The sequence below is a fragment of the Hemibagrus wyckioides genome, linkage group LG15, assembly GCF_019097595.1.
Source record: "Hemibagrus wyckioides isolate EC202008001 linkage group LG15, SWU_Hwy_1.0, whole genome shotgun sequence".
NCBI classification, from domain to species: domain Eukaryota; kingdom Metazoa; phylum Chordata; class Actinopteri; order Siluriformes; family Bagridae; genus Hemibagrus; species Hemibagrus wyckioides.
The window spans coordinates 19,652,183-19,667,544 of record NC_080724.1 but is presented as its reverse complement, the minus strand read 5'-3'; the positions used below and the strand labels follow the sequence as shown (position 1 = coordinate 19,667,544).

The following is a 15,362-nucleotide window of genomic DNA, read 5'->3' as shown; positions in this document are numbered from 1 at the left end:
TCATGCCCTTCAGAAGAAATCAGAGGTAGCGTGAATCTGGGAGTCGCGGTCAAGTTGCAACCTGACACAAAAGTCCTAGAAGCCGATCAGTTGGGTAAAGAGACAGACAGCAATAGACACGACTGTTAATAGAAATGCATTTGTCTACAGTGTGGTGACCAAACTGTAGCACCGTAACAAACCTAAAGAAGTTAGTACAGACAACAAATACAACCAATACACGAAGGCATTTTTCAGACATGTCCTCTACATTTGACGAAGAAGATTAAAAAATCGAGTAGAATTTATTTTTGGCTCTACCGGCCTATTAATATTCTGTAGGCAGCTGTATTTTTGTACCAAGTCTTGGGAACCTCTGGCTGTTTCCTTATTTAGGTTTTTTTGCTGAACAAAGCTGAATGCGGACCCCTCTGAAGGATCAGAAGGATTATGTTGACTGTGTCTGCTGTCCCACTTTGAGCTCCGACTTATCTGTAACTTCAGATGCTTTTGTATCTCAGCTCGGTGCACACGGTGCCGCCGGTATTTGTGAGTATAGGATGCTGCATGGAAGTAAAACCCCCACGATTGTCGTGGCCTTTAAGCCGTTCTGTTTCCCTCACGGTGTAAGCAGAGAGCAGTGGGGAGAAGTGGGCAGCAGTGGGCGTCTTTTACTAGGTCATCATGCTTTCCAGAGCCGGTAGGCAGGTACCGAGTGTCACTGCTGTGTGGAAGTAAGGAAAAGAATCACGACTTTCTTACCTGCCGGTTTCTATGGCAACTTGCCAAGGTCTGTGCACTGTTCACGGGAGGCTGGGACTGCAGTTGAGCAAAAAACATCTTCTTTTCCCCCCATGTTTCTCTAAGATAAGGCAGCAATGTCTTCGGGACATGACAGGCCACTGAATCATGCCTGAGGCATGGATTTCACTTTTCTGTAGCTCTAAACTCTGGGGTTGTTTTGGACCAAGATAATGTGTTTTTCTGCTCAGGGTTTGGACCTTTGGAGCAGACTGAAATCTTGTGCATAATGTTTAAAAATTTGCAGGACAAATGATGTTTTCCCATCACCCAATGTGATTAGTGTCTCTTTCAGATCCCTTCAACCACAACAGGAAATACATTCCATGTATTAGAATGAAGTGTTGACGAAAGACCCGGAGAATTACTTGGTACTAAATCAATATTTTTTTATATTGGCTCCATCGGTCCGTTTTAGAAACATCTTGCTGATCGTAGCTCTGCACCCGAGTTAACACACAAGCAGCATGGCCCAATTAGATAAAGAAAGAAAGTCCTGACATTTTCTGTCTAAAACACTCCCTGTCCAACAGCAGCAGACCATTTATCACAGCCACAGTCCTGTCACAGGTCTGTATTGAGATATATGAGGTAGAAACACAACTGAATAATCTGCCAAAAGCACTGAAACACTGGCTAACCCATTGCAAATTTATCAATAGTTCGCCTGAGTTGTTGTCCCCATCTGGAGTGACTAATACGAGGTGAAAAGTCATTGAAAATGGCTTCATTTTGTACCATATAACAATACTTTTCAGTGGCTGTAGAGAGTTCTTGTGCTTGGGTCTGTACTGCGTGTGAGTACAGAAGTGTGTGAGGCTTTTCAATATTCCTCATTCTTAGTGTCTCTCATCAGCGTTTCAGTCTTTAGGGCTTTGCAAACTGAGCTTATCCCCCGGTTATCGTTGTTCTAAACCCTGCGTTTAACCTGGGGTAGAGGAACGCTTCACACTTATAATTCGGAAACGGGGTTAGCACGGCTTATTACCCGGGGTTATGGAAATCTACTCCAAAACTCTTTTGCAGCGTTAGCCTCATACCAAACGTGTACACTGTGGAGCGATGTGGTGTTAGAATGTATAGAGAGGGAAGTACATGACACTGAAAAATCGCCTGGTCAACTACACGACAAACTGAAACAGATTAGAACGCTGTGAAAGATAACAATACCTGCTCAGGAAGAACTTTTACCTTGAACCTGTTAGGCGGTGTACACCACACAATCGCGACACTCACGTCACGTGACTGCTTTATACCTGCTTCGTTCATGTTAAAGTTAATTAACACTATTAGCATTTGTCTTTCGTTGTTATTCACCTGCGATAAACAAGTTCCTCAACCACATCCTCCACCTCCTCCTTCCTCTACAGTTCCCTGACAGAGAGAATTCATCCACTTCATTCAGAAGTCAATAAGAAGATGGGATTTCTCTCCATGCAGTGTGTGTGTGTGGAAAAACGTCTAAACACCCTTAAATACATTGTCACTTGCATCCCGCTGCTTCTCTGAATAGAAATGCTAATAATACAAACACTTCTTTTAAGCGAAGATTGATTTTTTAGTACTTAGATTTGTTCTCCAGTCATCCATCAACCCCCATCCCCAAACCCTCCCAAGGCTAAGGCTAAGCTGCTGATAGTGTTTTGGTCATAAACTTCAGAAAGCAGCTCTTTCATGCCAGTCATGTGTATGGATTTCTTTAAACAATTTTTCACATTTTTAGAGAAAGATATGATCTTGCTGGATTGATGATATTTTTGTTGGTGAGTTTTGTTGGTCATCTGACTTCCTTCCTGACATCCAAGGTTCCTTTTTTTTTTTAAGTGGACGTGGCTAGTTCTTGACCATGTTTATCGATGGACTGTACCAGGCTTTATCGCCGAACTAATCCGATTAATCCTAATCAGATATCAAACTGCCTTTCTGACATCTTTCAGGATGAAGACCCACCTCCTGAAACTATGCTTGAATGCTGGAACGCTGCTTAAAGATCTTCCATATGCTGGATCTTGGAATGAAAATAAACGTCATTACAGTCCATCCAGTGAACGCCTTCAGACCTGCTTTTTTCCCCCTTTTGATATTTACTCTTCTCCAGTGTAGAAATGCATCTAAAGAGGTTTGTGCCAGCCATAATATTAAAACCACCTCCCTAATATTGTGTAGACTTTCCAAGCATTGACTCCACAAGTTTTCTGAACGATATCTGAAGATATCTGGCATCAAGATGTCAGCAGCAGATCCTTTAAGTCCTGTAATGTCTGAGGTAGGGCCTCCATGGATCAGACTTGTTTGTGCAGACCCTCAATCAGATCATCGAGATCAGCAAACCTTGAACTCTTCATCACGTTCCTCCGACCGTTCCTGAGCAGCAGCGAGGGATCTGAGATTCTGATCAACTGCCAGATTTCTGCTTCACGACATCCAAAGAATGCAACCTTTTCCTGACTACAGAATCCACTGAAATATTTATACAACCTTGTTTACTTCTGGAATGGAATACTGCCACGGTTTCTTTTTTTTCTCTTTTCCTGCGCCGTGTCTTTTCTACAGAGGCCTCAGATCGCCACTGCCTCGTCTGGTTCGCGCTCATCCGAAGTTCTCTGGCGTTATCTCTGTACCCAGGTCACGTCGTCTTCACTGACGTTGTGCTTTTATAATAAGATTGAATGAATCATTTCATTATTTGCATTCTTAATATAAAAGGCTGTCCGAAACAGCAGTATCTCATCTCATCTCTGTCTTTTCCTGCTAGAATCAGAAAACTTTCAAGAGATATAATAAGGAATCCCAAATGACTCATGTACTGTGTAAGTGAGTCAGAAGTCACTTAGGCTTGATTGCCATTATGTTCTCTCCAAATTGTCAGACTTTTACAGCCTAATTGGCCACATTCTGTTATCACCTGCTGTCTTCTCGCACAGCATGATTCAGGATATCTTTCTCTCATTCTTGCTATGCAGTTTTCTCTTTCTCTGTCAATATTTTCCTAAATTCCTAGGTATTCTCGTTTCTTTCTTAATCTCTGAATCTTTCTCTCCCTCTGTCGCTCATTATTATTATTATTATTATTATTATTATTATTATTATTATTATTATTATTATTATTATTATTATGTTATTATTATTATTATCCTTATTATCATTATATTATTATTATTATTATTATTTATTTATTTTTATAATAATAATAATAATTATTATTATTATTATTATTATTTTAGAAGAATAGTTTTGTGTACTGAACATGTTAAGCTGTTAAAAAGAACAATTATGATCTCTAAAAAATTAAACAATTTAATTTGCCAAATGAACATCTCTTCAACTTCAACTATTTGAATATTTTTTTTTTTTATCATATTACTAATGTTAATGAGGTTTAATATTTAGCCTTATTAAAAACTACAGAATTATTGAAATATCCTCCAGGTCTTTCTATCCTGGACGAACAGCCTAATATCGTTAGATTTAGCTTAGCTTAGCTGGCATTCATGACGATGGGGATTCCATTACCAGTCTCGAATTTGTATCATTATCTTCTCAGTGCCATCTTGCCAAAGTATAATATAACCCATAACAATCGACACTCTTATGTTCATCATGACAGTCAGAATTCTAGCTTAACACACAGTTTCTCTGGCTGAATGTTTCTATCATCATCATCATCATCATCATCATCATCAACAACAACATCTTTGGTCCAAAAACAGCTAACTGAGCTCATAATGTTCCCGTGTTTTATTCAGAAACACTGGAACTGAGAAGTCTCTATTCCAAATACAACAAATTCTTGGGAATGTATCATGATGTATGTGAATGTTATGATATGAAGAGTTACTGGCATTTAAATTAAAAATCACACATTCTCTACAGCATAAGATCAGCTTTTATAAGAGAGAGAGAGAGAGAGAGAGAGAGTGTGTACATTTTATAGGAGCTAAATATAACCAATTGCTTGCACGGTTGTTTCAGTCATTGCCTCATTAATTCACCTGAGGTCTAGAGCTAGCTGTTGTGTCCCAGAATGAAGACAAATACATGTCAATGAGAGCAATCTGCAAGGCTTAAAAATCAAGAAGTCGCAACACCTACACTTTCTTTCAGTACTTTGTAATGGTTTGTCTTCTTTAACCTTTACATCCTGAATATCGCATCATCGTAAAGCTTATTTCCTAAAATGAAATGTCATGTATCCCATGTACAGACATTATTAGGTTTGAATTTATTTAATGATTCATATGCATTGTTTCCTTTGTATAGGTTTGTGTTGTGTACTGCTTTTGTCGATTGGCTTTTTCCCCTCCCCATTCCCAAAATGATATTTCTCAGCTGTTAAAAGAGGTACAATGCCTAAACCCTTACATGAACATGGCTTTACATAGGTTTTAAATTCATACATCATCAGCAGTTTGATTTTTAGTGACTACACCTAGACTTTTCATACATATACAGGCTTCTTATTATATTTCCTTTAACTCTCTTTCCAAGAGGCCAAAAACACTATTTGCTCCTGTTTTTGTTGTGTTCATGTTCAGCATTCTAGGTCTTTGTCAGGTCCAACTTCACAGTGGTGAGTGAAGGGAATTAACAGGAATATATGGGAATTAACAGGAATTAATTGGAATAAACTGGGAATTGGCAAAATTGAAAGAATTGAAATTGAAAGAATTGAAAGAATTAATTAAAGTTCTACTTACAATTAACTCAAAGTCAAAAATCTCATTTATGCATTAGTTTGTTGCATGTCAGCTTATGAGCAAACAAAATGTTTATATTTATGTTTGTATATACAGTTAATCTAAATTTCCCCAAATTACTCAATAATTTAAATAAATTCCCGTGAATTCCCATTACTTCCCATAAATTCCCGTAAATTCCCATAAATTCCTGTGAAGTTTCCAATGTAACTTCCCAAGGAAATTTACCAGATATTTTCCGCCCCTTTGCAACCTTGCCTTTAACCACTAATTTCCTATGTAAGCTTATCCAAGCAGGTAAAAACATTGAATTTTCACACTGAAAATCAAGTCCTGACTCATTTTATATCAGACTAGCGGTCATAAAATATTAAATTTGTTTATACTGATTGAAAATATCAGTGTACTAGGAAAAAAGTGTTGAACCTATACAATGAGATATTTGTGCAAACCTGGTTTATTGGTTTTAAATGAGATTAGTCAGTACCAGTGGCAAAATTGTTCACATTGTTATTAACAGAAATTCCCCAGCAGATGAGACTAATCAATCTATCAATCATGTTACAGCTGGCCACAGGATTGACCATTAAGAGTGGTATTTCAGAGAGAAAATCCACTCTCATATAATGCTGTGCAATATAAAATGGCACCAGACGGAAAGGAAATGTCACGAAACCCGAGAAGGAAAATCATTTCTTTGCACAAAAAGTTCAAGGTTATAAGGTTATAAGTCAGGGTACTGTGCAAAAGTTTCAGGCAGGTGGGTTGTTCCAAACATCTTGAAGAACTAAGCACAGATCGTCTGTGGATGTCGGCTGCTTCAAATCCTTCTGCCTCTTCATGTAATCCCAGACAGACTCGATAATGTTGAGATCAGAGCTCTGTGGGGGTCAAACCATCACTTCAAGGACTCCTTGTTCTTCTCTATGCTGAAGATAGTTGATTGGCTGTATGTCTGGGGGTCGTTGTCCTGCTGCAGACTACATTTGGGGCCAGTCAGATGCCTCGTTGATGGTATTGCGTGATAGATAAGTATCTGTCTGTATTTCTCCGCATTGAGGACACCATAAATCCTGTCCAAATCTCCAACTCCATTTGCAGAAATGCAGCTGCAAACTTTCAAGGAACCTCCACCATGCTTCACTCATTATTGTACCGCTCTCCAGCCCTTTGGCAAACAACCTACCTTCTGCTAGAGCCAAATATTTCAAACTTTGAGAGTCCAGAGCACCTGCTGCCATTTTTCGGCACCCCAGTTCCTATGTTTTCATGCATACTTGAGTCACTTGGCATTTAGACTGCAATTCTTCCATGAAGACCACTTCTGGCCAGACTTTGGATAGTATACGGGTGTACCTGGTTCCCACTGGTTTCTGCTAGTTCTTCACTGATGGCACTGCTGGACATCTTCCAGTAGCAAAGGGAAGTAAGCATGATGTGTCTTTCATTTGCTGCAAGTTTCCTTGGCCGACCTCCGCGTCTACGCTCCTCATCATTGCCCATTTCGTTGTGCTTCTTCAAAATAGCTTGACCAGCTTGAACATCTTGAAACCCCAGTCTGCTTTGAAATCTGTACCCGGGACTGGGAGAGACCTTGCTGATGCAGTAGAACTACATTGCTACCTGCTACCTGCTATTCTCAGTCTTGCCGTGGTATATGACGAAAGCACAACCTTACCTTAGGAGCAGAATTTGACTGTTCCTTACCCAGCTTTAAGTCTCTTACACAGCTGTTACTGTTTCAGTAAATGACTGTCTTGATGACAACTAAATTGATGATCATTAGCACCTGCTTCCTATAATTGGTTAATCACCTGACTTGGTTAATGATCCTGCAACATCCCTGACTGTATATATATATATATATATGTGTGTGTTTTTAAATAGTACATACATGTTTAAAGTTATATTGCTTTCCTTTCATAACTTTCTTAAAGAATTATTAGCTAGGCTTGATAAGAAACATGTGACACTGTACTATTGAATACCTTTAACGTTTTTAGATTTTCTAATAATTTTCGATTTATACATTTGCTGGCCAGCTCACTTTAGACCTGCAATGACTTTAGCAGTGGCCAGCGCCATAGCAACATCATAACAGGGTTTTTATTTATATTCATTTATTTATTAATTTATTTTTGCTAAGAGCAAAAGAACATTCAGATCCCAGAGCATTGAAAACAGAACAGCTTGTAAAAAATTACAGCTCTGAAAACACGTGTGAGAAATCATGGCGACGGATGGAGTGGAGTGCCTGTGAATTTTTTAAAGTGCTGTTAATTGAGATTTCAATTCAGAAGGTTGTAAGGTTACCAATGGAATCAGTTTAGTGACTCTTATCTATGTCTGTATTTTTTTTCCCTTTGCTTTCCTGAAAGCCCCTTAGTAGGAATTTATTTAAAAAATACCACACACACACACACACACACACACATCTGTGATTAGTATGCCAGATTCATTAATATAGCTGGCTGTTTCTTTCCCATTCATGTCAGATGCACACTGCTCTCCATGTATACGCTCGCAGTTTATTAGTTTCACCTACTTTGTAACCATTAGCGATATTATCGGGTCATCTATCATACAGCCACGCTGTAGGACCACCGAGAACCAGATGTTAGTCAGTGATGGTGGGAGGATGAAAAATTGCAGCAGATGTGCTGCAGTCGATATTTGTATGATCATGAGTGACCTATGAAAGGTGCTTTTAATAACATTACAGAACTTTTTGAACTTTTTAGTAGGAACAGAATTCGTTTGTCCCAACTACATACCTATTTTCTATCATTTTTTTTCAAGTTTGTGTGAAAACTGATTTCAGTGTCAGGTTGTTCAGAGATAATTTCAGAAAGACAATGACCTTTCATCACTGTCGCGTTCAGAAACGCACTTTAATTTGTCCCTGTCTCATGTTGCCGCCAAGTGGGAAAGAACAGGAGCTTATTTTTCCCTGGATTGGAGATGAGCCAATGAATAACAGCCCACAGAGCCATCTCCAAAATCTGTTTTTGTTTACCACACGGACATTTGATCCTCCGACCTTGTGGTAATGGAATTGATGCAAGTTCCTGCTGGACGAGTGCCACGGCTCAAAGAACAGATTTCAAAAGGCATTTGTGTTATTAAGTATTATTATTGTTAACCCTCCTGACTCTTAAAAAGCACTGTCCTTTTCCAAAAAAAAATGATAAAAGCCTCCTTCCCGAAATATTCAACATTTTAGACATTTTTCTTGATTTATTGTTAGGTTTAGATTAGGCGAGGTATCCACCATGCAGCCCTGTGAATGAGCTGTTACTAAAGAAACAGTAACATTAGAAGAGGTGTGTTAATATAAAGCTGTGATTTGAGCTTTATACACATCAACGTAACCGTACAAGACAGTGGTGAGACCGGCCATGCTGTATGGTTTAGAGGCAGTGTCACTGAGACAGAGACAGGAGTCAGAGCTGGAGGTAGCAGAGCTGAAGATGTTGAGGTTCTCTTTGGGAGTGACACGGTTGGACAGGATTAGGAACGAGTACATCAGAGGGACAGCTCATGTTGGACGTTTGGGGGATAAAGTTAGAGAGGACAGATTAAGATGGTTTGGATATGTTCAGAGGAGGGAGAGTGAGTATATTGGTAGGAGAATGTTGGACATGGAGCTGCCAGGCAGGAGGCAAAGAGGAAGGCCAAAGAGGAGGTATATGGATGGAATAAATGAGGATATGAAGCTAGTGGGTGTAAGTGTTGAGGATGCAGAAGACAGGGATAGGTGGAGAGAGACGATTCGCTGTGGCCACCCCTGAAGGGAAAAGCCAAAAGAAGAAGAAGAACATCAACGTAACCAATGAACTGATTGGATTTGTGAATTTAACACTGTTAGGAGAGGGTGTCTCCATAGGTACAGAATCCAGACGCAGGGATAAGATGAGAAATGGGGGATTTATTACTAAAATAACAAAACTAGAAACACATGGAAGCATTAGGGAGAACTATACGACTAGGTACAAAATAAGAAACAGAAAGCAGACAGGAGAAACCAGGAGGCAAAACGAGGTAACAAAAGACAAGGACTGAGCAAAACACAAGCGCTAGACAGCAGGTATAAATAGGGGAAGGTAATAATTGAAACATAAGGAGCAGGGAAAGGGAGGAAGGATCGGGTGGGGCAAGTGTAACATTGGCGAGCGGTAGGTGCTGTGTGAGTAGGCTATCTAGTGGCTAGGTATGCTAACTAGTGGCTAGCAGTAGATGCTGTGCAGGTAGGCTAGCTAGTAGCTAGTGGCTGGTAGGCTAGCTAGTGGCTAGTGGCTGCAGTCTTTAGCCTCAAGACCTGCTTGGATCGGGTGTGATTCGGACCCGGGGGGTTACATTGGTGCCATGACCTGGATGGGAGTGAGGTTTAGGGCGGTGATTGTAACAGAGGCCAGCGGTAGGTGCTGTGCAGGTAAACCTCACTCCCCTGATCTCAAGAGGTGCACAGGCGACTGACGCTAATGGCTGCATTCTTTAGCCTCCTTATTAGTGTGCCCGCCTCCAATGGCGGAGACCCGGGTCCGAATCACACCCGCTCCGAGTGGGTCTTGGGGGTTACACAAGCACATGTGCAAACACAACGTAAACAGAAGCACCTGGGAACATGAAGAAACCCTGCCTGACCGCCCCCTGGTGTCCATGACAAACACTGCTGTGATACAATATTCAGATGTATTTATTTATATGCATTAATACTGTATGTTTATGCTCCATTTGTGTTGAATTTAAGACATTTTTAAGTTGACGTTTTACATAAACGGCGATCCTGATTCAGTGGATTCAGTAAGACACTCCATAACTTCTCCTGACTTGAAGACATCTGGCTTTAGCATACTCCACGTGTGTCGCGACAGCAAACCAGCTCTATATCAGAACTATTACACATTCAGCGCAGAATGAGCGTTTCAGCCGCCTCACTACTCCTGTGCTTAGACACGTGCTCATGCCTGCTCTTATTAGCCTTAACACCTTACAGTGCTGGGATGATTCCAATTCCACCGTAATATTTTATCTCAATATTAATAAGAGGAACAATTTTTTTCTCATAGTTTTTTGCTGAGATGAGAAGTTATAGCTGTATAATTAGTCATGACCTTAACATTAATGTGTAAAGGTAAAACCGTAACAAAAAGGACTGTATTAATAGAAGAAGAAAAAAATGTATAGAAATAATGTCCCTGACATTTAAATGCCATTTTAGTGCAGGGTAAGTGGGTTGAGGGTTAGCTCAGAGTCTTCTGCTGAATAAAATAGTGCTTATTGTTATGATTAGCGTAAAGTGTTATGATTTAGACGAATCCTCTCTGGAATTGAGGAAGGGTTCGCTTCTCAGTCCAATTCCTTTTGAATGTTATATCTGATATCTTTCAGGATGTTTTTCCACCCCTGGCTTGATCATTAAGGGATAAATCTCGATTTTATAATGCATTATTTATATCCTGACTTTCTGACAGCTTCTTTAAAAGCAATATACTAATGAAGCGATCTCTGGATAAACTGAGGTAGGAATAGACGTACCGTCTCAGCAGCAAGCAGAAGTACACGCCTTTATTTTTCGGAGAGACTTTAATGCATCCTTGTTAACCTTTCTTTAAACGCTCAATTCGAAAGCTTGCTGCAAGTCACTAATTCAGGAAATCTCTTTATTCCGTGAGCACGCTGTCTCTAATCATTTGGCTTAGTGCATTCAGCCTACCTGCATGTTTTTGTCTGACACTCGCCCCAGGAGGAGGCAGATGAGAGAAGGCCTGGGGGTGTGTGTGTGTGGGGGGGGTCTGTCTGCCTGAGGGATGCTTTTCAAAATCATAATCATATTTGACATCACAGAGCCTAGAGCTGGATTGCTGCCCTGTTAGCGAGTCAGTGTGTTAGTGTGTGTCTGTGGGAATGTGTCATATGGTGCTGCAAGTTTTATATCCTGTATACATGAATTATTTTCCAGTAACAGCGCCATCAAATTATTTTATCCTTATAATACCATTTCCAATTGTTCATTTATTAAAGATGCTTATTTTAAACCATTTATTATATACTTTATTCACACTGAGTGTCTGTCCTGAACGACTTCCCTGTACAATTAAAAAATGCTAACTAAACATCAGATCTGTGAATTCGACACTGCTAATGCATAACGTGGTCAAATTTCCCACTCTTTGCCACCTCTTCTTGCTCTACACTTCCCCCTCATGACCTCCTTTTTTCTTATTTTTCCCTTTTCACCGTGCCCCCCCCACCATTCTCACCACCTAATGCCTCCATTTCTGCTGCCCTTCTTTCTGTTATGCCCCCCCCCCTTCTATCTCCTCTACTGAAGAAAAAGGTCCAATATTTCTGACAGAAGCTGTCATCTTGTACCGCAAATAACCCGCATTCTTCCAACACACCAAAACACCTCTTGTAGAAAAGTAGATCTTATTTTCTTTTTTTCCACGGCAGACTTGTACATGCCTACACTACCTTGTCTTCCCAACGGCTGCATTAAACTCTTGACACTGACTCATGCTCGCTATTTTCCGAGAAAAATTACATTTGCTTTCTTTTCTGTCCTCCAGGGGTATTCCAGGCAAAAAATGCGGGAACATCGTATTTACAGCAGAAGAGCTCAGCAATTGCAGGGTCAGTGTTACACACACACACACACACATTAAGCCATGGCATTACAAACACCAGACTTCCATTTTCATGTTGTTGTTTTTTTATCATACATGTTGGGAACTCTCCGTGGACAAAGAAGTCATTTAGAGCGAGCAGCGTGGGCAAATTAAACACTGGGACCATTTTCCTCACAAAAAGAAGCAATGCATTTCCCATTTCCACTCTAACAAATATATTTGTCACTGTAAGTGCAGACTGTCACCATTACCTTGTACCAATCAATTCTGACAGCTGCTCTAGCCAGCAGGAGGTTCGTTCTTCAGCCAGCACTTTCCAGGTACAGCTTCAAACAACTCCACGGGCTGAATCATTTCAAGTGACACTCCCTCTTACATCTCTGTAAAGACATATGCACTGTCTGCAGAAATTCCTATACAGCCCACTCCAGAATTATTGGCACTCTTTAGGAGCGTGCTATAAGCTACTGTCTAGAGAATTGCTTTTAAGCCTGTAACAAGTAGTCGGGAATCAGTCTAGCAGCTTATTTTTTTGATGTTCGACTATGATCGAGGGAGTATCGTTAACCGGGGTTGACAGGTTTCAGAACAATTCCCATCTCAAAAAGACCAAAAGATCGCATTGGCATTGGAAAAGGGAGACACATTGCTCTTCTTTATCTCAGTCCCTCTGTGGGGACGCAAGTATTTCTCATGAACAGATATTATCCACTCCAAAATCCTTCTTTCCCTCTCTCTCTCTCAATCTTCACATTCTAGCACATTTATTTACGATTGCTTTTCTTGTACAGTGTAGCTTTGTATACTGTACAGATAAATAGATCGAAGAGATTGAAGATAATCTGTAGTTCACAGCTGTATCCCAGCAGATAAAGAATTACTGGTACAACCCCAACAAGTGAATTATTTCCCATTAACAGCTGGTTACAGTCATGTGAAACAATTTAGGACACCACATTGAATATTCAGTTCTTTATTAAGAAATGTCAATTTCTGATCTTGTTTTAATTTGTAGCTGTAGATGAAAGTGATGCAGTCCTCAAGACCTCAATGAGACGTTTCTTGTAGCCATTGACCAGTTTCTGACATGGACTGGAAGAAAGTTTCCCCCACTCCTCAATGCAGAGTTCTGGGGGGTTTCTTGCATGGACAGTCCGTTTCAAATCACCCCACAGGATCTCAATAGGATTTAGATCTGGGCTCGGCCATTCCCAGACTCTCCAATTTTTTACTTTTCAGCCAGTCCTTGGTGGATTTACTGGTATGTTTTTTGGGTCAATGACATATTGCAAGGTTCAGTTCTGCTTTAGCTTCAATTTTTTACTTACATGTTCCTGAAGCATCTTCTGATACAATGTAGAATTCATAATGGATTCTATGATGGTAAGCTGACCAGATCCTGCTACAGCAAAGCATCCCCAAACCATAACACTTCCACCTCCATGTTTCATAGTTGCTATGAGGTTCATTTGCTGAAACGCTGTATCTGGTTTACGCCAAACATGCCCTGTTATTGTGTCCAAATAATTCAATTTTAGACTCATCTGTCCGAGGCACATTATTCCAGAAGGCTTGGCCTTTGTTTCTGTGTTCTTTGGGAAACTTCAGTCTTGCCCTCATGTTTTTCTTAGACAGCAAAGGTTTCCTTCTTGCACACCTCCCATAATAATTAAAGTTGAAGTCTCTATCAGGGAATACAACCTGATACTGGTTCACTAGGACACGGACTAACAATCCCATCAGTGTAAAAACTCTGGAATACAGCATGAAAAGACAACAGAGAAGAGTCTTGATGTTTACCTTCCCTGTACAATAGAAATGCTTCACTTACACGTTGCCATTTTGTAGAAATCGGATCTAAAATAAAACACGATATTGGTAACAGTGCAGCGTAATAAAAAAAGGATTTTAATCTGACATGGAACGAGGATGCGTCAGGAAAAATCCTGTCTATATTGATGTTTGGCACCGAATCACAGCTGTCTCCAACCTTGTTAGACATTACAGGAAGAGACTCAGAGCTATTCATCTCTCCAGGGAAGCTTTTAGCAAATATTAATTGCGAGGGTGGTGATCATTTTGCAGCCAGTGTTTTGCGAAACATAAAATGGAACACATTTCATGTATCAGATTGATGCAAACCATGATGGGTTAGGAACTGTGTCATGATTACTGTTTACTGTAGGAATTTTGCACACAAGTCTCCGTCAGTGAACTTTTCCAAGATAGACTTCATGTTGTAACCAGAATTAATTTCTTTATACTTTATAACCATAGAGTTACACGGGTATAGAAGGGAAATGATTTATAATCGCACTCTCTGGTGTTATCCAGATGAGGATGAGTTCCCTTTTGAGTCTGGTTCCTCTCAAGGTTTCTTTCGCATATCGTCACATATCGAGTTTTAAGCCAATTACATTGAGAAATTTTTGATTTCTATCTTGATTGTATATATTTCCATAAAGCCTGCTTTATGACAACATCCACTGTGCTAGAGATAGAGTTATGAAAGAATGAGTTGTCCACATAGCGAGTATTCCTTATCAGTATGAGAGTGTGGAGAGTATTCCCCTGACAACATGTTTCCACTGGGTGCCAATTAAAGCCGTTGTCCTCTCCTCTTTGACATGACTCCCCCCTGGGATCAACACATCACTGTACGCAGGCAAAATAACAGACCATTAGTATGTATGAAGAGCTTGCTCGCCTTCTCTACTGCGAGACTGTCCACTCAGAGGCTTTGACTCTTCTGTCTCCGTCCGGGTTTCACGTTTCCTTTCTCAGCCTGGTCCATGTTATATAGACTCCATGCTATTTCTAGGGAAAAGCAAACAAAAACGGTTTAGTTTGGTCAACAGCAGTTTAAGTCATTGTTTATAAAGTAAATGCCACCGTCAATGGGAAGTGAATCTTTTCTTTTGCCTTCTATCATAAGCTTAAGATGCCTCCAGGAGCAGTGTCTCAGCAATGGTTATGAAAGGTTAATAAAGAAAGCGTGAACTGTGAAATCTGTGAACATTTGAATTTGCACATTTTTACCCTTTGCCCCAAACGTAGTGGTTCAGCTAAGATGTGTTTGGTGTCTGAAATTGCTTCTGGAGCTAAGAGAGTAATGTATCGCACAAGTAAATGATGTCAGCTTCGATTAAACCTTTATTTTTTTGCATGCGTACGCCTTAAACCAGTGATATGCGCTACACACTCGCATTTTTATGAGGTATAAGTGCAGCTATTCTGTCTGATGTGAACTTTT

The 15,362-nt window shown here is 40.1% G+C and overlaps 1 protein-coding gene across 2 annotated transcripts in view; it reads left to right on the top strand.

Annotated features, from left to right (window-relative positions):
- Nucleotides 1–15,362, top strand: part of cpne9 (copine family member IX) — a 48,914-nt gene that overhangs the window by 21,379 nt on the left and 12,173 nt on the right. For both annotated transcript variants that reach the window (XM_058410959.1, XM_058410958.1), the window contains one exon: nucleotides 12,050–12,113. In XM_058410959.1, the coding sequence (XP_058266942.1) occupies nucleotides 12,050–12,113 (64 nt within the window). The remainder of the gene's footprint in view (nucleotides 1–12,049; nucleotides 12,114–15,362) is intronic.